This window comes from Drosophila biarmipes, chromosome 3L (assembly GCF_025231255.1).
Source record: "Drosophila biarmipes strain raj3 chromosome 3L, RU_DBia_V1.1, whole genome shotgun sequence".
Classification (NCBI taxonomy): domain Eukaryota; kingdom Metazoa; phylum Arthropoda; class Insecta; order Diptera; family Drosophilidae; genus Drosophila; species Drosophila biarmipes.
The window spans coordinates 1,763,572-1,790,819 of record NC_066613.1 but is presented as its reverse complement, the minus strand read 5'-3'; the positions used below and the strand labels follow the sequence as shown (position 1 = coordinate 1,790,819).

At 36.6% G+C, this 27,248-nt stretch overlaps 1 protein-coding gene across 27 annotated transcripts in view; it reads right to left on the bottom strand.

Annotated features, from left to right (window-relative positions):
* Window positions 1–27,248, bottom strand: part of LOC108028850 (calcium/calmodulin-dependent protein kinase kinase 2) — a 243,822-nt gene that overhangs the window by 88,820 nt on the left and 127,754 nt on the right. For 14 of the 27 annotated variants that reach the window (XM_050886206.1, XM_050886205.1, XM_050886209.1 and 11 more), the window contains 4 exons: window positions 10,142–10,329; window positions 9,845–10,078; window positions 9,500–9,789; window positions 9,391–9,446 (listed from right to left, as the gene is read on the bottom strand). In XM_050886206.1, the coding sequence (XP_050742163.1) occupies window positions 9,401–9,446; window positions 9,500–9,789; window positions 9,845–10,078; window positions 10,142–10,329 (758 nt within the window). In that variant the 3' untranslated portion in view covers window positions 9,391–9,400. Of the gene's footprint in view, window positions 1–3,121; window positions 4,039–4,098; window positions 4,458–4,520; window positions 4,608–9,046; window positions 9,447–9,499; window positions 9,790–9,844; window positions 10,079–10,141; window positions 10,330–27,248 lie in introns of those variants that run through there. The other 13 variants (XR_007763694.1, XR_007763695.1, XR_007763697.1 and 10 more) reach the window with 13 other exon arrangements.

Here is a 27,248-nt window from a genome sequence, read left to right as displayed (position 1 = left end):
GGATTTGTACGTTGATGACTTGTTAACAGGCCGATTTCATCCGGGAAAGAGATTTTAGATTCGTCATGGCTAGATGAGCGTCGAATTGTAACGACGCCGATACGAAATCTTTGGGTCTCACTTGGAGTCCAAAACGGGATACGTTTAAATTTAACGCCCACTAACCGATCCATGCTTTTTTTTGCAGTGCGGCTCTTTGATCCATTACGTCTAATTTGCCCTATCGTTTCCCTTGCAAATTAATTCAAAAACGCTGGTCGCTACAAATGGGATGGGACGACGAAATACACGACGACGCGCATGTCATAATGCTTTACAGATTTAGAAACGTTAAAGATCCCTCGACATGTCGGAACTCAGTTAGGTGGCACTTATCAAATCCACAGTTTTGCGGACGCATCAGAAGATGCTTTCAGTTCTTTTCTGTGCTTAAGGTTAGTGACTTCAGAGGGGATTAAAGTTAGGTTGCTAACACCCAAATCCAGGGTAACACCGATCAATAGACTTAGCATTCCAGGACTAGAACTCAGTACGGCTCACTTCTTAGCGAAGTTATGGAGTAATGTGCAGACACTTAATCTTTAACGCGCCGAGCAGGTTACCATGTGGTCAGATTCTGAAGTTGTTCTCTTTTGGTTGCGCACTCACTTATCAAAACTTACAACATTCTTCTCAAATAGGGTTTCGGGTATTCACGAACTGGCTCCAACTGCAGTCTGGCGTGACGTCCCAGCTAAATTCAATCCGGGGGACCTACCCTCTCGAGGAACTACGGTGAAAGATCTCGATACGACGCTTTGGTTTAAGGGCCCTTCATTTTTGTCCATGGACACGACTAATAGCTGGGTTAATCAGCACTTTGCTGAAACGACCCTCGAAAGCCAACTCGAAATTAAACCGCCAGTAATGCCCATACGGTTGCTGTTGTTCCAAATCAACCGCTGCTACAAGTAGTGGAAAATTCATCTTCTTCTGAGAATTACAACATTTATCCTTCGATTCGTTTTAGCGGATCTAGAACCCAGTCAAAAATTCCCAATATTACTGCCTAAAGGGAACCGTTTTGTCAAATTGTACATCAATCACGTACACTACTACAATTACCAAGCAGGTCCACGGCCTGCTTCGGCAGACAATTTGGATAATCAAAGCACAAAGCGAGTACAGTGGTATTGTGCGCCACACTGTTTTCGCTGTAAATGTCGCAAATAATGGGAAATCTGCCCCTTGACCGTGTCAGAGTCAGTCGGTCCTTTAAATAAGCGGAGTCGATCTCGTAGGGGCTTAGCACAGCTGATCATCGGAAATAAATTACCCCCAACAGGTCGGCAAGCATCGATCATACTGAACTAGATTACTATAAAATAGTAACTCTAATACCAATGTAATATGGAAGAAGATCTGAAGAGAGAGTTGGTAACATTCTTGAATAGAAAAAATCTTGAAATAAACGCGAAATTTACAAAAACGATAGACGAGTGCTCAGCTTAGCTATTTTAGGGCGCCACCTAGCGGCTATTTCAGTAGATGTAATGTGGACAGTAGACAGATTTAAGCGTTTAAGTTGTTTGTGTGCAATCATTGGGCGCTTCATTGTGGGCGTGGCACCCCGGTGAAACAAGCTTGCGCTGAGCATATATGCTTTCTAGTAAACCTTTTTACTCTACGAGTAACTGGTATAACCAGTGAGTTCGCGAAGTTGCATATTCACTCCTGCTCCCTGAGCAAACACTATTATTAAGGGTTGGTAGCGCTGGGCATGTTTTACGCAGTATTATTTAATAAGCGGTGTACTCGGAGACCCTCTCTTTTGAGCTCCGCTAATAAAGTTATTGGGCATGTTAATAGCAATCCCTTCATCTGGAAGTTCATGTTGTGCTTCAAATGCTAGACAAATTCATCTTCAGCGTTTTTGTGCTTGACCTTGAAATTCAAGTGCGGCCCTTGTTTGCGTTCAATTACTTCCTTGACTTTTATGAGGTCGCTTCCGGTAGTGGAAAACGGCCTTTTCATTTCCTGGGTCAATGAGTAGTAGTAGACCGCACCCGTCAGCAGAAGATGGAATTCACGAAACACTTGCTCTCTTTTGGGTGAATTACCTAGCCTTGGCTCGCTCGTACTCCGGGGTTGGTGATTTTCTCCGCTCGTTGCTTCTCGGGTAACTCTTCCAGTGCTGGGTTAAAATAAGACCTTTTTCTTGACCCCCTTCATTTATATGGTAGGGACCAAAAACCCCCTGTTAAAGAGTTTTTGGCTCCCTGCTCTACAACTCAGTCAACTACTCATGGTTATGAGTCATGGTCATTTTATGTGTTACGTGTTTCTGAAACAAACCTGGAATCTGCAGGCCAAGTCCCACTCCTATCACTTTTTTGTTTTTAAGATATCAGCGTTCATACGGACAGAGGGACGGACGAACAGGTAGACGGACAGACGAACAAACATGAATAAAAATACCTGTTATAACTTTCCGTCGAATCTATACTAGAGTTACTTTATGAGTAACGGGTATAAAAATGATCGAATATCGACTTTAGTGGGATTAAGAGCGTAAAATGGCGACTAAAAAACGGGCTTACATATAATATTTTTTGAATACTAAATGCAATTGATTTGAACTGTTCAACGAATTTAACAGTTAGATGTATTCTTGCGACAACTATTTTATCGCTCTGCAAACGCTCCGAAACCGCATACGTATGTTTTGCACTAATTACTGTTTATGCATAAATCCCGTATAGGTCACCAAGGTTGAATTAATAAGCTTTTCTGTTAGCTGTTGTGATGCAATGCAAATGCAAAACGGCTAACAATTTATTTGCGTAATAGATGTGCGTTCAATTTCGAGAACAAATTCGTACTAATTTACAAGAGCTAGACCCCCGAGCCATACGAATGCCAAATAAGAGAGCGAGATTGAAAGAGATGCTTATTGTAATGCAGCGGACATAAAATCTTCGATAAAGAGACGTTAATTAACTTCTGTAGCCGACTCGTTAGTTGCTTCGGATGTTTTTTTTAGACCTGTTATATAAAAGCGTATGTTAATCCACTACATGTATAAGAGCCAAAAACGAAGCGATGCCTACCTGCTTAACTCAGAGTAATTAAATGCGCATGGTTTACTTTAGTTCTTATTTATTTGGGTATTTGTTTTGAGCATACTGAATTAAATGTATTCCATTGGCTGGATAAAAGTTTATTGCATTGAGAGATTTTAACAAGGGTGAACGCTAAAGTCGAGTGCTCTAATTATCAGCTGAAAGGAACAAAGGGAGAAAGGGGAACTATAAAAATGTTATTTAAAACGCTACCTACCTGCAACCATATATTGGGTTGTGGGGGACGGCCTTAGAGTGGACTTAGATAGGAGGAGATGGACTATCGATAGGAGGAATTGAGTCATACATTTTAGCACAACATTTTTTTAGGTCTTAAACTGTAGTTTGTGCTGTTTGTGGGCGTCAGAGTGGTCGTGGCATATTCGCGTAACAACCATGCGCTGCGTACAAAAATAAATCAGATATACTTGTATGAATCATCTAGCTTTTAAATTTTCCGAGATCACAGCGTTCACACGAACAGAAGGAGGCTCGGTGATGTCTATATTTTCTAGTTCCTGTTAATAATAAATTAAGTCCTTTTATATTCTCAAATAAAAACTTGCTAACGTTACTTAATCGAGAATGAAATCACAAAATTAACAATAACATTATCACCATACGCACGCAAGCCTCTTCGAAATAATTGCTATTCCGAAAGCTTTCCCAAAATGTAACAATATAAATTATTTTACATATTTTCTTTACATTAAAATTCGAAAATCAATTCTTAAATAATTTCATAAATTAAACATTTTTGCTAAAATTCATACAAGGCATAACATTCTCTACATACGCACGCAAACTACTTCGAAATAACAAAAGCTTTCCTAATATGTAACCCTTACTATCTAAGAAATTTTTATATATATTTTCTTTACATTGACGTGGTCAATGTTCCTTTACGAATGTAAGAAGAGTATCTGTAGAAGCCTGCCTAAAAAAATAAAGAAATTTAAATTATTTTATTATTTTATTTAAATTAAAGTTTTAATACCTATCTGTTGATATGTGATATGGGCCAGGGGATCATCGACCTGTGCAGACAAACTTGTCTATCCGAAAGAAACTTGGTTACGGTAATTTTCCAAAAGTTTTTTTTTTACAAATCGTTAGCGAAAGAATGTTTTTTTTAGCATGGTTTTAATTAGTATAGGTGTGTCTAGTTTTGGAATGCTGTGAACGACGGAGTTTATCAACTTGTACCAAACAAAAATTTTCTTCCTCAGTCGGAAAGGGAAAGTCTCCACCAGAGCCTCCCATAGAAATTGCTGGGAACTGCACAATTTCAAATACTAATGAATACAGAGTTGCACCTAGGGCCCAGACATCTGCTGCTTTTCCACAATACTCGATCTAAATGGGAAACGTTTAATTTAAAAAGATAACATTTAAAAAACATTTATAAATATGGTGTACTTGTAGAATTAGAGTTCCAGCCGACGATCCATTGCTTATTTTCGCATCTTCTCCGAAAAATTCATTGCACCCACCAAGATCTGCTGTCTTAAAATTTGAATATTATAATAATTATAATATAATAACACTGTTGCATTGTATTTTTAATATAACTTATATTTTCAAAAAACTCGTTGAGAAAAAGGATATACTGGAATCTTCGGAAATTAGGTAAAATATAAGAGGAACAATTTACGAACCTATAAAGTATATTTATCTTTGATCAAGATTACTAGCCATGTCCGACTGTCTTTTCGTCCGTATGAACGCTAAACTCTTCTAAACTAAAAAAGCTAGAAAGTTGGAATTTCGCATCAATAAACTTTTTGCCCAGCGAAAGTTTCTTTCAGCAGGGTGCCACGCTCACTCCAACGCCCTTAAAAACCATAACACTTTCTTCCACATTTATGAGTATTTTAGAAAAATGTAACTGAGTTGTGTTCTTATTATCAATACCCTCCCATATGCCAAAAATTATTGAAATAAGACGATTCATTATAAAATTAGAGCGAAACATAATCTATATTTTGCAAAGTTAATTAAGTTTGCGCACCGCATGCATCAAATCAGCTGTTTTCCATAATATGCTAGGGCACGCAAGAATGCACTAGGTGGTGCCATAGGTGTGCTAGTAAAAGAAACACATTTCTTTTTTTCCATCCCTCTGGCACTCATTTTACCTGTGTATCGGGTATCTAATTGTCGATGAAATCGATTAAATTATTAATTTAATAAATTAAATTATGCGAATCGAAACGAGTAAAAACACAGCTTAATTAGAATGTTAAAAAAGAAAGCTTAATGTTAAAAAATGAATGACTGATGTTATTATATCTCTAATAAAAAAGTTTATATGTATTTGCCAACATGGAGCGACAAGGCAAATACATATCGACGTATCGTTAAAGGCTTTTGTTTGATGTATATTTACAGGCTTAGCTTTAACACAAATTAAAGCAAGCGGTTGGTTTTATGGTATTAAGTATGTTTCTCTTTCTCTAATAGGTGTTGTGGGTGTAACAGACATAAAAATCAACTGAGTAAAAGAGGACCTTGTAGTGATACCAACTCACTTTTCTAACAACTAAGTTAATTAAACCTGTGATATTTAAATAGGTCCCAGAATCAGTATGTTAAGGCATGGGAATGTTTGTCAACCGCTAACAGCAATACCGTAATATACGGAAGAGAGAGGGCAGCACCCACTTATAGTCGTACTTCTCTTTTTTATCCGGGTAGTTGCGCTTAGTTGTTGAAAAGCGTCACGTGTGGTGGTGGCACAAGGACATTTATCCAGTTTTGGCTCCAAACAAATCGAGTACCAATTGCTCTACACTTTTCGACTCCATTGCGCAGGAGTATCTGCCTCGTTACCAAATATACGAAGGCATTCGCTGAGTTAACGTTGAACGTTTTGTTGCTTAACCAAATCCGAATTCCACTAAATGGAATTTTACTATTTTCGATACGTGACCAGTTCGACCCGCTGGTTAGTAACATCCTCTGAACGACAACCAGGTGTCAATCATAACGCTCAGTTACCTAATTACCTGGGACTGTGAAATGTTATTGGGTTATGCTTTGGCGGAGTTAGTTTGCGCTGCCAGCGGTCCGTTCTAATATTTTTATGTGGTCAGGTAGTATTATGAATAAGTGCAGTTCGGTAAATAAATGTTTTAAACCTTAACTGTAGGTGGCACTGCCAGCGAGAGAATTTCAATGCTTGGGTTTCCCGCTCTGGGGACGAGCGTGATCCGTGATCCGGGAGCAGCACTGGTCCGGGGGAAATTGTTATGTCCCTTTGTTTTCATCTAAAAGGCACAGTGGCTAACTGTATAGTTTAAGAAATGTTCGAGTGGTTTATGTTCGGTGTGATAACTTAATTGAGTATTCGGACGCTCGGGACTGAATTTAGAATCTTCTATTCCTGTTGCAGATACTGAAGTCCTTATTCAAAGCTGGATTGTTATTTGGGATGTTATTAGGTGTAGATCAGAGCCTGATTTCGACAATAGCTCGAAACCCCATAACTGATTTTACTTATCCGATTGCTGTTGCTAAAAGCACAGGGGGCAACAAATCAGTAGAGGTGCAATGCATTACGGAGGGTTCTATGCCTCTGTTTAGTGGGGCAGAGGCAAGCACTTCTGGAGACTGCGATGTTTTTAGGTGAAGTAGGGTTTTTATACCCGTTACTCGTAGAGTAAAACGGTATACTAGATTCGTCGGAAAGTATGTACCAGTATATATATTCTCGATAAGGACCACTAGCCGAGTCGATATAGCCATGTCCGTCTGTCTGTCTGTCCCTATGAACGCTGATATCTCGGAAACTATAAGAGCTAGGACATGCAGACTTGGCATGCAGGTTCCTGGGCTTCCTGCTCAACGCAAGTTTGTTTCAGCGGGGTGTCACGCCCACTCTTACGCCAACAATACGCGAATCTCTGTAGCGCCTACAGTTATTATGATAGGATCAAAATTTAAACTAAATTGTGTTTGTCTCATCAATACCTATCGACTGACCTAAAAAAATGTGCCACGCCCACTCTAACACCCACAAACGACTAAAACGCTTAAGTCTGCCTGCCTCCCACATAGGATCTACTGAAAAAGCCGGTAGGTGGCGCCCTAAAATATAGCTTTGCTGGTTATATATCCCCATTTTCTCCCTTAAGCCTAAGCACTCGACTATAGCGTTCTTTCTTGCTTTTTTTTTTAATATCACTGGAGCCAACAACAATCCTGTAAAATGTCACTTGGTGTTACTAACATTGATTATTTCTTATAACTGCAAGGGTGTACAAAGTTCGGCTTCCTTCTTCTTTTTACCTAGTTTCGCATGTATGGCAAGTTTCATTGCCTCACTTTCAATTGATGACCAGTCTTAAATAAATTTATACAAGGGACGAGAAAATCAAATTGAAAACGAAGCACGAACCTCTAAACGCTCTTTCCATTTTGCCTGACCTGCCAGCTGGAGCTTTTAAGGCATTACTTAAACGATCATGTATACTGCAATTTGTTCCGTTGTGTCTAGTCCCTTTGTAGCAAGCATGTGAAGGAGTTTATCCAACATCTCTCAGTGCATCAAAGCGGAACTACTCTGCATCGCCTTTACTTAAGGATCTCAAGATTGCGTGCCTGAAAAACTAAACGACAAATATCAAACCTGTTTTGCATCAACTTTAAGCAAAAGCTTAGTTGCAATCCACAATTTCCAGTGAGCAAATGCTTTCCAGCGCAAAGTCCCTTGGACATGATCGTAGATGTTGCAGCTTTTCGTGGTTGGTAAGGTTAGGAGGTCTGTCTATGATCGTAGTAAACATAGAATAAGACTCTGACCACTTCCCTTAGCCTCCAAGCTAAAAGCACCGAGAGAAATATCATCAGCAAATGTTTAGTGATCTTTAGGAATTCCGGTCGAAACGGTTAATTAAGAACTAAACTCTGTTGCTCTTCACTTTAAGTTTCCTGGAAATCTAATTACTTGAGCTCGTTAACTGTTTCTGAAAGTCTCTTCTAGATGATCTACTCTATTTAATAGTGCAGTCGCCTTGCGCTTTAAAATATAGCTATGTGTTTGCATCAGCAATAAGGAAGAATTTTATAGTCAAGTGCCTCGACTATCAGATAACGGGTAAGGGAGTTAAACGGCAATGGAATGGAATATAAGCATATTCAGCGGGATGAAGAGCGTAAAAATGCGGTGAAAAAACGCTCCGCTACTTATGCGAGCTTGCTTAATCACAAAACGTATATTATTTTTTTAATCCTTAATGCCTTAATTTGAATTTTTCACAGAATTTAATACTTAAATGTAGATTGCAACGAATATTATGTTGCTCTGCGAATTTTTGCAATATATAGTGCGTAATAGGAGTGCTTTTAATTTCGAGATCAAATTCGATCCAAAAACGAAGCGATGCTTACCTCCTTAACTAAGAGTAATTAAATGCTCAAGGTTACATTAGTTCTGATTTTATTAAGGTTTCTGTTGTGAGTATATTGTATTTCATTGGTTAGTTGAAAGAGCATTGCATCGCTTTAGATTTAAGATAACAATGAATAAAGATTATCAGATACCAGCTAATCAGCTAAAAGGAGCAAAGGGGTGATGGAGATATACAAGCAGCAAAATGCGATTTAAAAAAGCCACCTACTTCCGACCATATATTGGGTTATGGGGGAGGGCCATAGAGTGGTCAATCGATAGGTATTGACGAAAGCAATACATTTCAGTACAATATTAATATAGATTTTAAACTGTAGAAGCCATAGTTTTATGCAGTTTTTGGGCGTCAGAGTGGTCGTGGCAGAGTGGTCGCTTCACAACCTTGAGCCGCGTACGAAAAAATGGAATCTAATTCAGATATATTAATCCTCTAGCTCTTAAAGTTTCCAAGATCGTAACGTTCACACGGACAGAAGGAGATCCGGGCATATCTAGATTGTCTGGTTCCTTTTATTTATTTTTTTTTATCAAATGATAATTTAAAGCCTTATATTTTGTCAATTAAAATCTTATTTGAAATGGACCTTGCAATGCTTTCTCGTACGTTCCGTAACCGAAAAATGTTGATAGTTATACATTGACAGAGTTTAAAGTCAGACAGTTTTAAAGGAAGTTGTTGTGGGTTATGAATATAATAACATTTTGAACTTGAGGGAAACATTTATAAAATTTTAAAATTATTTCTTTCATTAAACATTTTTGATAAAACATATACATGGCATAACATTCTCTACATACGCACGCAAACTACTTCCGAAAGCTTTCCCAAAATGTAACCCTTACTATCTAAAAAAGTGTTATACATATCTTCTTTACATTGACGTGGTCACTGTTCCTTTACGGATGGAAGAAGAGTATCTGTAGAAGACTGCCTAAAAAAAAGTCATTTAAATTAAACATTTTATTTAAATTAAAGATTTGCTACCTATCTGTTGATATGTGATATGAGCCAGGTGCTGAGTTAGATCGACCTGCGCAGACAAACTTGTCTATCCGCGAGCAACTTGGTTCCGATATTTTTCCAAAAGATTCTTTTACAAATGGATTAGCAAAAGAATGTTTTTTTAGCATGGTTTTAATAAGTATCAGTGTTTTTAGTTTTGGAATGCTACGAACGACGGAGTTTATGTCTTTATCATCAACTTGTACCAAATTACAATTTTCTTCCTCAGTGGGCAAGGGAAACTCTCCACCAGAGGTAACCCATTTATTTACCTAAAAACGAAAACCTAAATGTTTATAATATTAAAAGAATATATATGTTTAGTACCTTTAGCAGCGGAACTGTTATTCTGTGCTTTACGTCTTTTTCCAACATTTGAACTATGCAGCTTTTCAAATTTTCAGTAATGAAATGATTTTCTGGAAAACTTACACAATCTTGTTTTATTTTTTCGTACAGTACGGGGACAGAATCTGCTAGGAACGGCACATTTCCAAATATTAATGAATACAGAGTTGCACCTAGGGCCCAGACATCTGCTGCTTTTCCACAATACTCGTTCTAAATGGGAAACATTTTATTAAAATGTATTTCATTTAAAAAACTGTTATAAATGCGGTATACCTGTCCTAGAATTAGAGTTTCAGGTGCTCTGAAGGCAGGAGTTCCAGCCGACGATCCATTGCTTATTTTCGCATCTTCTCCGAGAAATTCATTGCACACACCAAAATCTGCTATCTTTACATGCCCACTTTCAGTTAATAATAAATTCCCAGGCTTTATGTCGGCATGAATAATTTTTTGATGGTGTACTGTATGGATAAAAAATATTTATGTAAATTTATTGTTTCTATGTATAAATAGACGGTTATCTTTAACAGTATAAAAGTTAAATCTGCAGCTGGTATTATAATTTGTTTTTGCAATTTGCAACGCATTGCATACCAACAGATACTGCACTATGGGGACTTTAAGCTGTTTTATTGCATTTATGCTATTTTTACAAAGATTTACGTTTTGAATATTATAATAATAAATAATAACCCTGTTACAATGTACTTTTAATATAACTATATTTTTAAAAAAACTCGTAGAAAAAGAGTTTTACTAGAATCTTCGGAAATTAGGTAACAGCTAAAAGGCAGAATTTCCGAACCCATACAGTATATATAGTATATTCTTGATCAAGATCACTAGCCGAGTCAATCTAGCCATGTCCGACTGTCTGTCCGTCCGTATGAACGCTAAAATCTTGTAAATTATCTTGAGCTTTTTGCGCAGCAAAAGTTTGTTTCAGCAGGGTGCCACGCTCACTCCAAAGCCCTTAAAAACAATAACACTATCTCCCACATTTAAGAGTATTTAAAAAAAATGTAACTGAGATTGTGTTCTTACTATCCATACCCTCATATATGCCAAAAATTATTGAAATAGGACGATTCATTTTAAAGTTAGAGCGAAACATAATCTATATTTTACAAAGTTAATTGAGGTTGCACACCAAATGAAGCAAATCAGCTATTTCCTAATACTTACTTTTCTAACAACTAAGTAAATTAAAACTGTGATATTTGAATAGGTCCCAGAATCAGTATGTTAAGGCATGGGAAAGTTTGTCAACCGCTAACAGCAATACCATATTATACGGAAGAGCTAAGGCAGCACCCACTTATAGTCGTACTTCTCTTTTTCATCCGGGTAGTTGCGCTTAGTTGCTGAAAATCGTCACGTGTGGTGGTGGCACAAGGGCATTTATCTAGTTTTGGCTCCAAACAAATCTTTCGCAATTGAATACCAATTGCTCTACACTTTTCGCAACTCTATCGCGCAAGTTGTGCAGGAGCATCTGCCTCGTTAACAAATATACAAAGGCATTCGCTGAGGTAAAAATTTACCTGATCGTGTTTTGTTGTCTAAGCACGTCCGCATTCACTAAATGGAATTTTACCATTTTCGCTGCGCGACCAGTTCGTTTCGGAACATAAACTGGCATTGTAAAATGACATTCGGTTATGCTTTGGCTGAGTTTGTTCGTGGTGCCAGGTAAAAAAAAGATTTAAGCTTTAACTGTGGGTGGGGGATGACACACGGACGGATTAAAATTCAATTTTCCGGTGTTCTGGGGACGAGCGTGAGCCGGGAGCAGCACTGTTCCGGGGGAAATTTCCCTGGTCTGAGAGCGGAGGCTTCTTTGTCCGAATGAAGAGGAAGTTTACAAGACGGTTTTAAAGCTCGAAGGTATCCTGAGTTTGACGGAAGCAGTTTTTTAGAGCCCCGAAGGACCCGAATATTCTCACGAATGGAAACAAATTATATTTTATTTTACCAAAACAGACTAAAAACATTGAAAACTGATATTTTAATGTACTAACAATATTTGTTTTGATTATTATTTTAACGTGTTCTTAATAATTTTTTTTTATGTTTTAACACACAATTTTTTAAAATCAAAGTCTAAAAACTTAAAAAAAGTTTACTTTTTGTAAGATTGAACTTATGTCTTTTAGATGAGCTTGAAAGATCAACGCATTAGACCGCTAGGCCAACATTTTTAAAATTTGAAGTGCGATTTTCTATTTTTAAAAGCCATTTTTAGATGACTTTTTGTTCTACGAAATATGGTGATTATAACAGTTTTAAAATCTCAATTATTTAAATTGGTCTGCGATACAGATTAGGCAATAGCCCATCTTTTTGAGCCGTTTTTTTAAACCTCTTTTTTATATAGTCCACAAGATCTGACTTACCCATATGTTACCCATGACTTACACATATATTATTCGCTTATAAGTTAAAGACCACTTCTTCTAATTAAAAGGAGTCGTTTGCTATTAAACTTCATAAAATTGGAAGCTTTAAAACTAAAGCAAGCGGTTGGTTATTATTACGAATGTTTCTCTTTTTTTTTTTAGGTGTTTTACACACGACAGACATAAAAATCAACATAGTCAAAGAACCCTTGTAGTGATACCAACTCACTTTTGTAACAATTAAGTTAATTAAACCTGTGAAATTTGAACAGGCTTGTTAACCGCTAGTAGCAATGCACTACAATACATTTTCCTAGTCTTCAAGATCTGACTCATTCATATGATTTCTTTAAATCAAACCTTTTTTTCACGTATAAGTTAAAGCTACTTTTTTCTAGTTATTGAACTTCTTAAAATGGGAAGCATATAAGAGAGAGGCATTTCTACGATATCAGATATACTGAACCTCTTTGAAAATAATATTACATTCCATTTGCAACATTCCAACACTGATTTATAATTAAGAATTTATATTACAATTTTCAGAGTGAAGGAGATCAAGTTGTTAGTCCGCTCCGTTTTACGCTGTTCATAAATTTCCAACAAATAGCACGTTTATTTATGTCCGCAGTGATGGGTTTCCATGGATACTTGCCTGATATGCCCCAGGTCAGTGTTGCGAATCAATATCCAAGAATTTAAAGGTGTATTATTACATTTTTTAGAATTTTCGTCCTGAAATTTACACCAGGTCAGTGTTACGGATGACAAGAAAATAGGGGGCATCTAAATGCTTAAGCATAAACCTTTTAAAGACATCAAATTTGATATAAGAGCATATGTATGTTGAAGATGCTTTAAGAGATTTTTAATCGCTCCCAAAAACGATTCGTCTATCTCGAAACAAGTCTGAGAAAATAAAAAGAACGACCCTGAAGGAGTTTTTGGTGATTCTATTATACCGAAAAGTTATATAGCGAAAGGCAGTGGCTTCATACGTAATTAGCATAATTACAAGATTATCATCAAATGTGATTGTGTTTTTGCTTTGTCGCCCTACTTTATTCTTGAGTTTACCGCAAGCCTCTACAGTGTGTTGTTGTTGGTCGCAATTGATCAATTGATAACTGACGCTTATAGAAACAACATACTATATACATATGCCTGCTGCATCCAACCTTGCCTTTTAAATGTCAAAATCACCACTCGACACTCACAATTTGTTGCTGGCTATGTGACAACCTTGCGCACCCCAAATGTGCCGACCTTGGACACAGCACTGGCCTTATTGCAGACCGATCAAATATGGAGCTGGATTGGACGTGCCCCAGTTGCCATCATATCAAGGTCAGTATTATGGCTTTCATAAGGCAAATTGCACTGAAATACCAGTCCTTATCGGACTGTGCGCTGCTGCTCTTGGCTCTGCTTATGACTCAACCCTTGGGACACATCGTTTTACTACCAGTAAGCCCTCTTCGGTTGAAGTAGACGGCTCCAAAGCAGTCATTTCCTTTGGACCTTTACCAGCCGCTGCCTATTTTAGACTACCTGGTCCTGTCCTACCCCTTGATCTGCAGCCCGTCAGCAAGAAGCAGGCTTGTACGTCGCGTTCTGTTGCGAATAGCCATTAAACGCCAACAAGGGATCATCGCCGTCAACCTTATCTAGAGTTTCTCAAAGAAAACCTATGTCCTTATCGGGCATTGCACAAAAAAAGGTAATTTTCGTCTACCGCCATAATCCTGATGCTTCTTGGTACGGACAGTACATTAGAGTTTGTTGCTGTTCGGATTCAGGTTCACGATTATTCTGTTTTTATATCCTGCTCGTATATTATCCATCGGTCTGATTCTAGTCTCTACCTTCATCATTTGGCTCAAATACCGAGTATTCATTTGACAGTTACAATTTTTATAATTCCTTTTGTATTTTTAGAGTCATAATATATTCAACTAATTATCAAGTAGTAAAGCATAATCATAACTGTTAATTTATATATTAAATCGTAGAGGGCTCTGATGGCTATACTAAAAAGGGACCATTGCCATGTTTCGAAGATTAGAAAATGTTGACAGGCAATAACGATCATCTTATCGTTTTGGGCGATTTTAACCTTTCTGCCATTTCTTGGATGCCCTCAACTGATCCAAATGTTCTCATTCCCTCAACAGCACACGTCAACAGCCCGGACAAGCTGTATTTCTCTTCGGGCCTTATCTTGTACCGAACTGTGTTATAAAAAAATCTGCTGATGCGTTGGTCAAACCATTATTTTAACTTTTCCCTTCTACATTCTTACATCCCTAAAATTTGGAATGAATCTTTTATCATTCCATTTCATAAAAAAGGGAGTAAATCGGATATAAAAACTACTGTGGTATTGCAAAGCTGAGTGCGATTCCAATGTTTTTTTAACAGCTAATTACCACTTAGCTACAGCACTAGTGCAGTTCAGTTTTGTCCCCGTCTTATCATGGCACGAACATTCTAGAATTCACTTAAATCATCAGAAACGCTTTTAAAGACAATTATGAAACTGGTGTAATTTTTACAGACTTCAGTAAGGCTTTCGATTCCATGTATCATCAGTTATTATTAAAAAAAACTTAAACTTATCTAATAGGATTCACAATCACATTGATTAAGTGGATCTCAACATATTTATCGAACCGGACTCAGAAAGTAGCCTTTAAAAGCTCAATCTCTAACCTTGTCCACCTGACCTCTGCTGTTCGGCAATGACTGCCTCAAGTAGTTCTCTCCTCTCAAATTCTGACGTACACTGAAGATGTAAAACGTCGTATGCCGTTAACGAATACTGATTCCCAAGCCCTTCTGCAAGCCGATTTGAACAATTTTGATTCGTGGTGCATCCAGAATTTGCTGTTCTTAAACCACTCTAAATGTAACTTTATGTCCTTTTATTGGAAGAATCTCTTTCTCACAAGATATTTTAGTGGGTCTACTGATCTTGAACTCATAAATTCCGCTACTTCACGGATCACATTGGCTCATAATTAGTAAAGCAAAAGGGTTTTTTTTTTTATCAAAGGAATTTAATACCCCTTTACCACAAAACATTTATACATCCTTGGTTCGTTCGTTCGTTCAATCCTGGAACAGGTGTAGTGGGGTTGGTCACCTCAATAAGTCTGGACCTTATCGAACCAGTACTTTTACTATTTGTAAAACGAATTTTGAATTACATGATCAATTTCGCGTAATATGTTCCCAATGTAATGAATTTTACTTTTTAATTTTCAATGAATGATCTGTAAATCTGAATGTAGCTAAAATCTTAGCCACCTCACTTGATGTGAGATGGGAACTTTGTTTATGTTGGCAGTTATTTGCTCACTTCAATGAAATAAATAAATTATTAAGAAAATGTTTTTATGAGACGAGGTTTGATACCGTTATATTATTTTCAGTACCTTCTGATTTGTGCTCATCGATGGATTTTTTAGATGGCTACTTGAATCGCTATCGTCTTAAAAGCAAATCGAGCTTTGGGTCTACAGTTATATTTATGGCGGGGGTATTTGTGTTGTCGAATTTATAAGCATATTTAAGCACTAAATTTGTTATTAAGGTGCGATCATTTTCTTTATACTCGTATTTGAATATTTTTTGTTAAAGAACCAATCATATAAAAGGTCTTGGCTCGCAAAAGTCGTGGAATCTCAATTTCTTATATCCAAAGGTTTAAAACTATTTGACCGATTTCATGACACGGAAACTAGATATATAATTCTAGGCTTACAGGTTATGGAGGTTATGTATTCAGTTAAGAAAATAGATTTTATTGCTTGCCTTTTTTCAAAAATTCTGAAAAGTATGTTAGACTATAAACTTTTTAGTGAACATTGAACTATTTAGTTTTACACACAGCGGGAAACATTGGTTATGACAATTCGGTAACGTTTGTCTTCAGGGGAAACGTGCAACTCGGCTGAAAGTAAAATAAAGAGGGTAAAAAGCCAGCCCCTTAATAAGAGCAGAGAGTGCTTTTAAAAAATGTAGACACACACCACACCTTAGTAACATATTTATTTAGTTGAAAAAAGTTACAATCAAATGTAAAAGCTTATTGAAGGGGGGCTCTGTAATACATTAGTGTGATACTGACTGCTAGCCCTAAGACAAATACCGAAAGCTTTTAAATTTTGATATAGATCGAATTCTAATAGATCTGAGATCAAGAAGAAAAGCTGCCTGTTGCCTGCATTACTACCTTTAAGAAAAAACCTGCTAGAACTCAACACCCACGCCCCCCATTACAGACTTTGATATTTTCGCTGACCGAATCTTTTACTTTGATAAAATGACTTATCTTGATGGATTGACTTTGTTGTGTGCGGCGTGATATCTGGCGGCTATATTCCTGCTCCAAAATTCTCGACAGAGTTCATATTCGGATGCCGGTTCAATAATTCCTTTTTCCACGGCAACCTCGCCCTGTTCCCAAGTCCCTATTTATTTTCTTTCAAACTCTTTTCTTTTTTCTTTTCTCGTTCTCTAATTTTCCTCTCCAAATTCTCAATCTTCAAACTGCCTTCCTGAGAGAAATTATTCTACGAACCAAAAAATATAAAATGACATAATTATAATTAAATAAAATAAAGAGCTTCGATGAGGATCATGTAATTCAAGTTTATAGCAACCAAATTAAAAAGTACGAGACCTGATACTTAAATTCTAAATGTCTATTCATGCCAAATCAAAAACTTAACTCGACAGCATTGGGTCAATTAAGACGAAGTTCGTTTATAAACAAGCGTGCGTGAACTAAAAATACAATATCGTCAAGTAACATATAATCAGATCTAGGCATACCATCAACTTGGCACCGAAAAACCTTGCAAAATAATTGGTTGCTCATTTTTATTTTTAAAAAATTGACCCATATTTGATTATACATATTCACAAATTTATATAGCAACCCTCGTAGTCGCATGATCGTCAGATCTCATCGACCTTGTTCAATTGGAAATCAACTTTCATTTTCTATAGAACTTTATTACACCGAAAGAACAAATCACTCTTGATTCAGTCAATACTTAAAGAATAATAAGTGGAATTATTTTAATATCATTTGTACCCTACTATTTAGATTAATAACATTATCTTTTCCAAAAAGTGTATTTTATCAGCTAAAGCATATAATTTAAGAGCTTAAACACAAGTTTCCCCACAGATTTGATAATGTAATAAAACCAGAACCAGAACATGTCTTACTGCTGCTTGCAGCTAAGCAGTCCAAATAACAGATGGCAAATCTACGAATTACAATGTGGAACGCTAATGGCGTTTCACGGCACAAACTTTAAGTAACACATTTTCTTAATGAACAAATATAAGAACCTTCAGCTTAATCAGGGAAATCATAAATCACCTCTTTTACTAGAGGTTTGCAACTAATTATTTGCAATAGTAGACGGGGCATCGAAATGCAGTCAGGTAACGGAAACCCATCCAAGGCCGCTGTCTACTGCGCACCTCGCTTTACATTTTCTAAAGAACAATTCTAGGACTTTTACAAATAACTTGAAGATCGATTTATAGCTGCAGGGAACTATAGTGCCAAACACACACACTGGGCATCACGCCTTGCGACTCTCAAAGGAAGACAATTATGCAATGCAATCATAAAACTGAACAACAAATAGGACTATGTGTTCCCCGGCAGCCCCACATACTGACCAACAGACCTTAGGAAAGTTTCAGACCTAATAGACATTGCGGTGACAAAAAACTTTCTACGAAATATAATAAGCGCCAAACCGTTTTCCAACCTGTCATAAAACCATTCGCCAGTGCTAATAACCCTTCTTCAAAGCCCACAAACTACAGATCACCCCCACAGGCTGACGACGCACAGAATTAACTTGTTAAAACATAAAAAGAATATCAGCGCAAACATCAAATTAAACCTCAGTTTAACATCGACTACTCTACCGTTGGTGTTATAAAAGTATTCGGTGGGGCAGCCACTATCTCAATACCACAAGGCACAAACGTGCAAGCCAGCCACATTAAAACTAATCCGTAATTAAAAGGGTAGTCCTAGAAAAAAATGTACAGCTGCGTTATATTAAAAATATTTGCCAGCCAGTACAAAATATCCTCTGTGGAGGGGTTACCCAATTCTGAAACAGTGTCTCCGATAAGAAAGTCATCAGGCAGCTGGGTCCGCAACTACGAAGACAGAGACGAAACTTTTTGCAACATTGTTTCAGCCAAAGCAGATTACGAACAACATTTGGGAACTGAAACCTAAAATTGCCCCTAGCGGTGACCAAATAACACTAACAATTTTAATTGAACTTCCATTTGACCAAATAACACCAACAATTTTAATTGAACTTCCATTTTATGTGTAAGCTCTTCAATGGGAAAAACCTTTTATCATTATGACCCCACAATTCCGTTATTCTACAGACCAATTAGTTTATTGTCGTGTCTGTCTAAGTAGTTCGAAAAATGCCTTTCAACTCGCATAATACCACATCTAAAAGCACACAATGTTATCCATGCTCATTAACTTGGCTTTCGTTAAAACCATTGAAGAATCGAATAAGTTAACAGAATAACATCAGAAACGTGCACAGCCTTTGAGCTGCAGAGCAATATTCCTCGACGTATCTCAAGCATTTGTTTGAGTATGGCTAGATGGCCTCTTGCACAAAATCAAAACACATTTTCCCGATTACACTCACAAGCTACTTGAGTCATATCTCTACAACAGAACCGTCGCAGTAAGGTACAAGGTCCTACTCTGTTCATGCTATACACAGCGGAACGAGCAGCTAAAAACATGTACGTTCGCTGACGACACGGCAATATTAAGTCGCTCTAGGTGTCCAAGCCGAGCCACAACACAGCTAGCAAATCACCTCCTCGTAGTAGAGAGGTGTTATACTCGTATGTTAAAAAACCCCAAAGATATAATTTTATAAAATTTTTCCGGATAGTTCTCCGATTTGGCTAGTGACGACTTATATACTATCTACAAAAGAAAGAAAACTTTTTGGAAGCCCGATAGTTTTAAAACTGATAGACTAGTTTCCGTAGAAATGGACCGACAGAAGGACAGACGGACATTGCTAGATCGACTCGTCAAATGATGCTGATCCGGAATATATATTTTACGGGAAAACGTCTCCTTCACTGCATTGGAAACATCTGACTGAAATCATTATACCCTCTGCAAGGGTATAAAAGATAACTGATGTTTTGAAGAAATATAGGAAATAAAAATGTTAATTTTGTTTAATCAAAATAAAAGTCCTACGATGATGAAAATTAAATAGAATTGTCTGGGAAACCTTTAAAAATACGTCGAATCCTAACGCTTATGAAGTCTTTAACAATGACAAAGTACGAAAAGTAGTAGCCCATGTACAAAATGAGATTTTTTTACATTAAACAAAAATAAGTTTTTAGTGATGCAAGATATGATGTTAGCGATTTATAACTGTCCACCACCAAAATAGGACTTAGTTACCATTTATATACTAAGTAAAAGCTATTTTTGAATATATTGATTTGAGGGACGCAAGAAAAGCGCACGCGAAGGAGACTGCTATATATACATAAAGAAATTAAAGTCTCATGTGTAGGGAATTTATACTATGACCTTAAAAAACCCCAAAAACCCCATTTGTTAAAATCGGTTTCTTCGTTGAAAAGTAGTCAGAAAAATCAGATTTTGGGGGCTTCTCAAATTGAAAATCATATTTTGTTTGTCCGATTGTTCCAAAACGTTGTTTTAGGGTCTTGCAAATTCTAGACGATGTTATTCATCTTAATATAAGAAACTTTAAATATATGCCTGTAACCTATAAATAGCTTAAGCTCATAACTTGTAAGCAACCAAAGCTACATGGGTGTGTTCTATGTTGTTGGAAAAATATTTTTAACTTTTAAAATTTTTTTTCTTAATATTTTATTTATTTTTTTCGTTTTTTTCACTTTTTTTATTGCTCAAAAGAAAATTTAACGATTGCGAATTACACCAAAAGGCGAATAATTTCTTGGATTCCTCAAAAACATTCCCTATGCATTGAACACTTTTTGTGCGAATCAAAGCTTTCTTTCAAGGTCCTTTAAATTGTAGATGGTGCTAAACAGCTCAATACTACTGTGGGAAAAAGATGGCGGACTAGTTCTTTTTTTTGAGTTGGCAGGACTCTTGATGACATCTGGCGGTAATTTCACGTCAATGTCAGAGAAGTGCCATTAAATTTTGTTTGCCGAATAAAATTTCGACTGCGGAAACGTTGAGGATGTTGCGGAAGGTCTTTGGTGATTCTACCATGTCCCAGAAAAATGCTTATAAGTGGTAGAAAGACTTTAAAAAATGTCGGGGAGGTGTTGATGACTCGGAGCGCTCCGGACGACCATGGACGTCAACAGATGACCAACACGTCAATAAAGTGAAGGAATTAGTGCTCAAAAATCGTTTGTTGATTCTTAGAGACCTCACTGATATGATCGGAACGTTAGAAGGATCTGTAAAAACCATTTTTAAAGACCATTTGGGCCTAAGAAAAGTCAAATCTCGTTTGGTACCGAAAGCACTCAATTTCATGCAAAAAAGTCATCGTGTTTATGTGTGTGAAACAACGCTTTCTGACTTTCAGGACAAGCGGGCGACTAGACTTGGATTTATGCTTACGACCCTGAAACAACAGACCAATCAAGCAAAGGTTATGTGACAGTTTTTTTCGATTTTTGTGGTGTGGTGCACTATCAATTCCTTTCACCTGGCCAAACTGTTAATAGCGTTATGCCTCGATGGAAGAACCAATTCGTCGAAAAAGACGAATTATGGGCCAACAACTCTTGGTTTATGCATAACGATAATCATCATCGACGACTAAGCCCAAACAGACATCGAAGAAAATGAAGTCTAATGCATGGGTAACCAAAAAAGCCTTTATCAAAGCTTTCAAAACCACAGGCCATTCGAAGACCACATACTAAAGAATATTCACAAATCAAATGCACACTGCACTCAGTGTTATTCAATAATATAAGTACATACACATTGTAGCACTCGGCCACAATACTTACATACAAAACTACGACCCATGTAGTTCTCCAAGTGCATGGTTATATGACCACTCTTGAGTGCACTGGGACTGGATATTGCAGAGTGAGCATAAATACCATGCGCGCCGCTCTGTTACCTCTCTCTTCCGCGGCGACCCTCCGTCAGCCTTAAACATTTACACACATCAAAGAATATTCAAGTCTAAACCCTGAGCTGCGATGGCCTCCTTCAAGTAGCTAAATAAGAGAATTTTCTCATTGTATGAGAAAATACCCTAAGACAAAGAAAATAGATTAAATAAAAAAGTTGGGAGGGGGCGATCAAGTCGCTTCGCCTCCAACACAAAGCAACCAAACTAAAAGTGTTTTTTCAATGAACAAAACAAAAGTGGATGAATTCAAATGGCAACAAAAAGAGACCGTGCATGAAGCTACTAAATGGCTTGAATGATTAGAACTTGCCGTCAAAAGTAGACTAAATAGATGACCAAAAAGCACCTGCAATCAAAAGTGGGAAAAAAAAACCAAAAGTGCCTGAAAGCAAAAGTGGAAAAAATAAATGACCAAAGGTAAAAACAAAATAAAAAAATAAGACATGTGCACGTGGCAGTCCACCCCTTGCATCTACGAGGGAAATTAAAAATACCCTGTGCGGCCAGAGCAGAAGAAAAAGAAGGAGAAAAAGAAGTAATGTGTGAGTGCATATACGTGGGAAATTAAAATACCCTGTGCAGCCAGCACAGAAGAAAAGAATACCTGTGTAAGTGGCAGTCCGCCGGCCTTTTGAAAACAAGAGATTTCAACTCAAAGAACTTTGAAGTTGTTTCAGAAAATCTGAAAAATGGAGTGAGCCCTTTGCATGCGTGGAAATAAGCAGTTCATTAAACAGAGATTATGGGACGAAATGGGTCTTAACGTAGACAATCCCAAACAAGAGAAGAGCTTTCGCAAATGTTGAAACATTATCCAAAGTTTTAAATATTGAAGTCAACATATTGAAAAACTTTTCTACATTTTTAATTGCCATATCCTCCAAATTCAGAGTATGCCCAAAAAAATGTATAAACTTGTGTGCAGGCACATTCAATTTATACATTGAAAAATATGAGTGGTATCCAATGTCTCCTACTGTCCACAAGGTTTTGGTACATGGACACAAAATAGTCGAATGTTCCGTACTTCCTCTAAGAGTTCTTGGTGAAAATGTGTCAGAAGCGCGAAATAAATTGTACAAGCGAGATAGGCTATCCCATGCAAGGAAATGCAGCCGTTTGGATTCAATGTCTGATGTCTTTAACAGGTCATTAGATTCATCAGACCCACTTTTGTCTACTCTTAACATAAAGGAACGACAACGCTTGTCCCATAAAAAAACTGCCAAAAGACGTTGTAGATCTTTTAGAGTGTCCTGATGTTCAGCTATGCGAAGACGAAAACAACAATGAAGAAGAAGCTGGTGATGACGAGATGGAAACCATTGGATTAAATGGAGTAGTATTGGAGGAAGAAATGCGGGATTTTCCGGATAATTGACCGGTTTTCCAGGTATGACGTTAAAAAAAGGATTTTAAGGTGTAATTAAGGTTTATTTTAGTTTTACAGGGGTACGAAATTAGTAAAATTCCAAGTACTATTGAAGACTATGAGTGCATACCCTTTGTATAAGGCCTATGTGTACCACAATAAGTGTGTATAGAAATAGAATAGATAGAAATAGAAGCCAGGCTAATGACTTGGATAAAATCTAAATTAATAAAATGAAAACAATTATTATAAAAATATATTTCAAAAAAAGGAAAATACAATATTTATACATATATGTAGCAATATACTAATTTTAATTTAAAAAAAAATTTTAATTAAAAAAAAAAGAATACAAATTATTTTAAAAAAATTAATACAAAGATTGCATTAGAATTACAATTGCCAAATTTTAAGAATAGGGTTTAGGTATACTTAGAAACAGAGCAGAGCCTCTATCAATTTTAGAATTTGGAAATAAGTATATGAATAGGTATGACTGAGCATTTTGCCCGCTCATTCATTGCAGTGGCACGCAAAAAGCAAGAGTACTGTCTACCGTAAGAAACTGTAAAGTGTTAGGGCACATATATGTGCCAACAGATATGTATACTTAATACAAAAAATAAAATGAAGTTATGGCAAGCCGAAGTTTGTATACCCTTGCAGTTAAAAGAAATAGTCAACTTTAGTAACACCGTATGAAATTTTTAAGGATTGTTCCTGACTTTAGTGATATGAAAAAAATTATTTATTAGTATTTTGTTTGGCCCAATTTTTTGACATCTTTATCTTAGAGTAGTCCGATTTTTATTAAATTGAACTCAAAATTCTAAAAAATATAAAAAATGTTATTTCCAAGCTTAAAAGGTTATATGTGAAAAACACCAAAGATATAATTTTTTCATATTTTCTGACTAATTTTCCGATTGTTAGCTATTTTATATGATATAGTCGTCCGAGTTCGATAAAAGGAAGTAAGACAGACGGACATGGCTAGATCGATTCATCTAGTGACTCTGATCAAGAATATACTTTATGGGGTCGGAAATGCCTCCTTCACTGCGTTGCAAACTTCTGACTGAAATCATTATACCCTCTACAAGGGTATAACAAAAATGAATAAAATTCTAATATGGAATGGGAGTAGTAAACTCTCTTCTTTCAATAAGGCAAAAAAATTAGTACACGAAAATAGGACAGCATTAAATAATGCGAATACATCAAAATTATCTGTATTATTTATCAAGTTACAAAAAATTTTAATAACTTTTAAAGATAGTTATAATTTAAACATAGCGATTTGACAATAGATCAAGAAATAAATTTAACTGAAAATCAAAATCCGATTCGAGCGAAGGAATTTAAATATAAGATAAAGATCAACACAATTTAACAATTCCTGCATTTATAACAGTACAGTATAGATATAAAAGAAAACATATTGGCAGATCCAAGAGCATATATAAAAGATATCTCGGACGCCATTCCGGAATTTAACGGACAAAAGATACACTTTCAAAGATTTGTAACAGCTTTGAAGTTGGTTAACTTGACTAAAGGTATATTCGAAGGTGTGGCTGTAGAAGTCATAAAATCAAAAATTATAGCATCTACATAATCCAAGTTGCAGAATGAGCCAACAATAAAATATATAATTAAAAAATTTTAAGACACTATAGTCGGTGAAACATCCGTCGTAGTCAAAGCTAAAATGGCGAAAACAAGCCAGAAAGGAAAACAGCCGAGAAATTTAAAACAGAAATAGACAATTTACGAAAACTCCTAGAAGCTTCGTACATTGATGAAGGCCTACCAGCCAAACATACTGACAAATTCAGCATAAAGGAAGCTATCACCACAATGGCTAGCCGTGACTTAGTACATACAATGTAATACCTATGTAACAGGTAACGCCAACTTAATATTTTACTCACAGAGAGGAAGCAACTATCGCGGTAAAATAATTATAGCGGTAAAGGAAATGATCGCGGGGAGGAATTAATCACCAAAATGGAGGCTATAATAATAATAACAACAACCATGTTAGAGTAGCCCAAAACGCTTCGAGAAACTCCCAAACCCAAAGTCCCCTCTAAAATTAACACCATCAATCTCAACCAAAGCACTTTCGTCACTTTTATACATGTAGCAACGGGAAATTAGTTGTTATACCCCTGCAGAGGGTATAATGATTTCAGTCAGAAGTTTGCAACACAATAAAGAACACGTATCCGACCCCAGAAAGTATATATATTCATGGTCAGAGTCACTAGACGAGTCGATCTAGCCACGTCCGTCTGTCCGTCCGTCTGTCCGTCTAGTCGTCTGTCCTTCCGTTTCTACGCAAACTTGTCCCTCAGTTTTAAAGCTATCGGTTTGAAATTTTCACAAAAACTTTCATTCTATGGCAGGTAGTATGTAACCTAACCAGCCGGATCGGACAACTATATCTTATAGCTCCCATAGGAACTATCGGGTAAAAATGTAAAAAAAATTATATTTTCCGTTGTTTCTAACATATAATCTTCTAAGCTTGGAAATAAAAATTTTTCATTAGTTCTAAATTTCAAGTTACATTTTTTTAAATCGGAGGACTTTATCATATAGCTGCCAAAGGGACGTTCGGAGATTAAGTGGTAAAATAATATGAAAAAACTATATCTTCGGTGTTTTTTAATATATAACCTTCTAAGCTTGGAAATAACCATTTTGAATTAGTTCTGAATTTCGAATCAAATATTATCAAAATCGGAGGACTATATCATATAGCTGTCATAGGAACGATCGGTAAATTGGTGGGAAAATAATATGAAACAAATAGCTAGCATGGGGCAGGTGGGGCGGTGCCCTAGGGCCCCCGAAGGGAAGGGGCCCCGCCGGGGCCCCTTCTTATGGACCACTTTTTTAGTTCTGAAAAAGTTTTACCATGGCTTTGGGACTTTCTGAATGTGCTTTAAATGGATCACAATAGTCTAACAAAATAAAAAAATTCTGCATTTTTTACAGTTTTATTAGATAATGTACAAAACAACATGTTTTCGCTTTATTTCAACATATCTCAGTATCTCATTTCGTAAATACCATTAAAAACGCCGCTTTCTCGCTTTGCAAGCCGCAAATTCGTCGATCGCTTGGCTGAAATCGATCATTCTTGCTCGCTCATTTTCAATCGATAATAATGCCAATCCACACAATCGCTCTTTCCCAATAGAGCTTCTCAAATAGTTTTTAATCAATTTCAATTTCGAAAAAGATTTTTCCGCCGTTGCAACTGTGACAGGAAGTGCCAGAAACACGATACAAGCAGTGAATACATCAGAGTAACTTGACGTTAAGGAACTGTTTTCAATTATGATCATTTCGGCAAGTTGTTTCACACTATCAATCAGACCGATTTTTTTTCTGAACGCTGAACGCAACGAGAGTAATTGCGATGGAAATGTGGAAGAAATGTGATCACGGAAATTTTTCATGAATTTTTCGGCTTCTAACGAAATTTTCTCGTCAGTGGCATTGATTATGAATTTTGGTTGAACAATTTTGTAGACATCCAGAACAGATTTCATACCTTCAAATGGGTACTTCAATTGGAAACAAATTTATATCAACCAAAGGATAAAAAACAGTCACTGCAAAGTTTTCCTTAGAATTTGAAAGTCTACACATAGTTCATCAAAATGTTTTTTCCGTTTTCTGTGCACTTTTTTCTCTGAAAACTGTAAAGGGATGCCAAGTTTTGAACATAAATCGCATGCTTCCTTTACAAACTTCAATGTGTGCATTTTCCAATAACTCGTGTGCTTTCATCAAATCTGTCGTTTCTGTTTGAAGAGCTTTTGACACAATATTATTTATTTCCAAAACTTTGCACAAAATAACCAAGCAACAAACAAAATCCAGTGATTCAACACGTTTTTGAAGTCCAAACGCTTCGTTTCTTTCGCTAGACTTTTTACTAGTCAAAACAATACGTGACAAATTGTTCCTAATATCAGGCAATCTTTTCTTCACCGCGTAAATCGAGTCATGAGTTCCTGAAAAACGTGTTGGATTCAATGTTTTTATGGTTGTTTTGGAGACATATTTTTCTACTCTAGGTGTTTGCCAATCTTGCCATCGTACAATACTGTTACCGAAAAAATTGTAAATATCTTGTACAATATCATAGAAACGAGCGATTTCTGAATTTTCGCGAACAGCATCTTTTAACATAAGATTCAAATTGTGAGCGGCGCAATGAACGAACAAAGCATGAGGTGCTACTTTAGTGATTTTTTTTTGAACGCCTCCTAAACGTCCACTCATAACGGCTGCGCCGTCGTAGCCTTGTCAGCAGATTGATCTCTTACTTCAGTGAAAGATGTAACAGTTTCAAAAATTTTATTGATTATTTCACT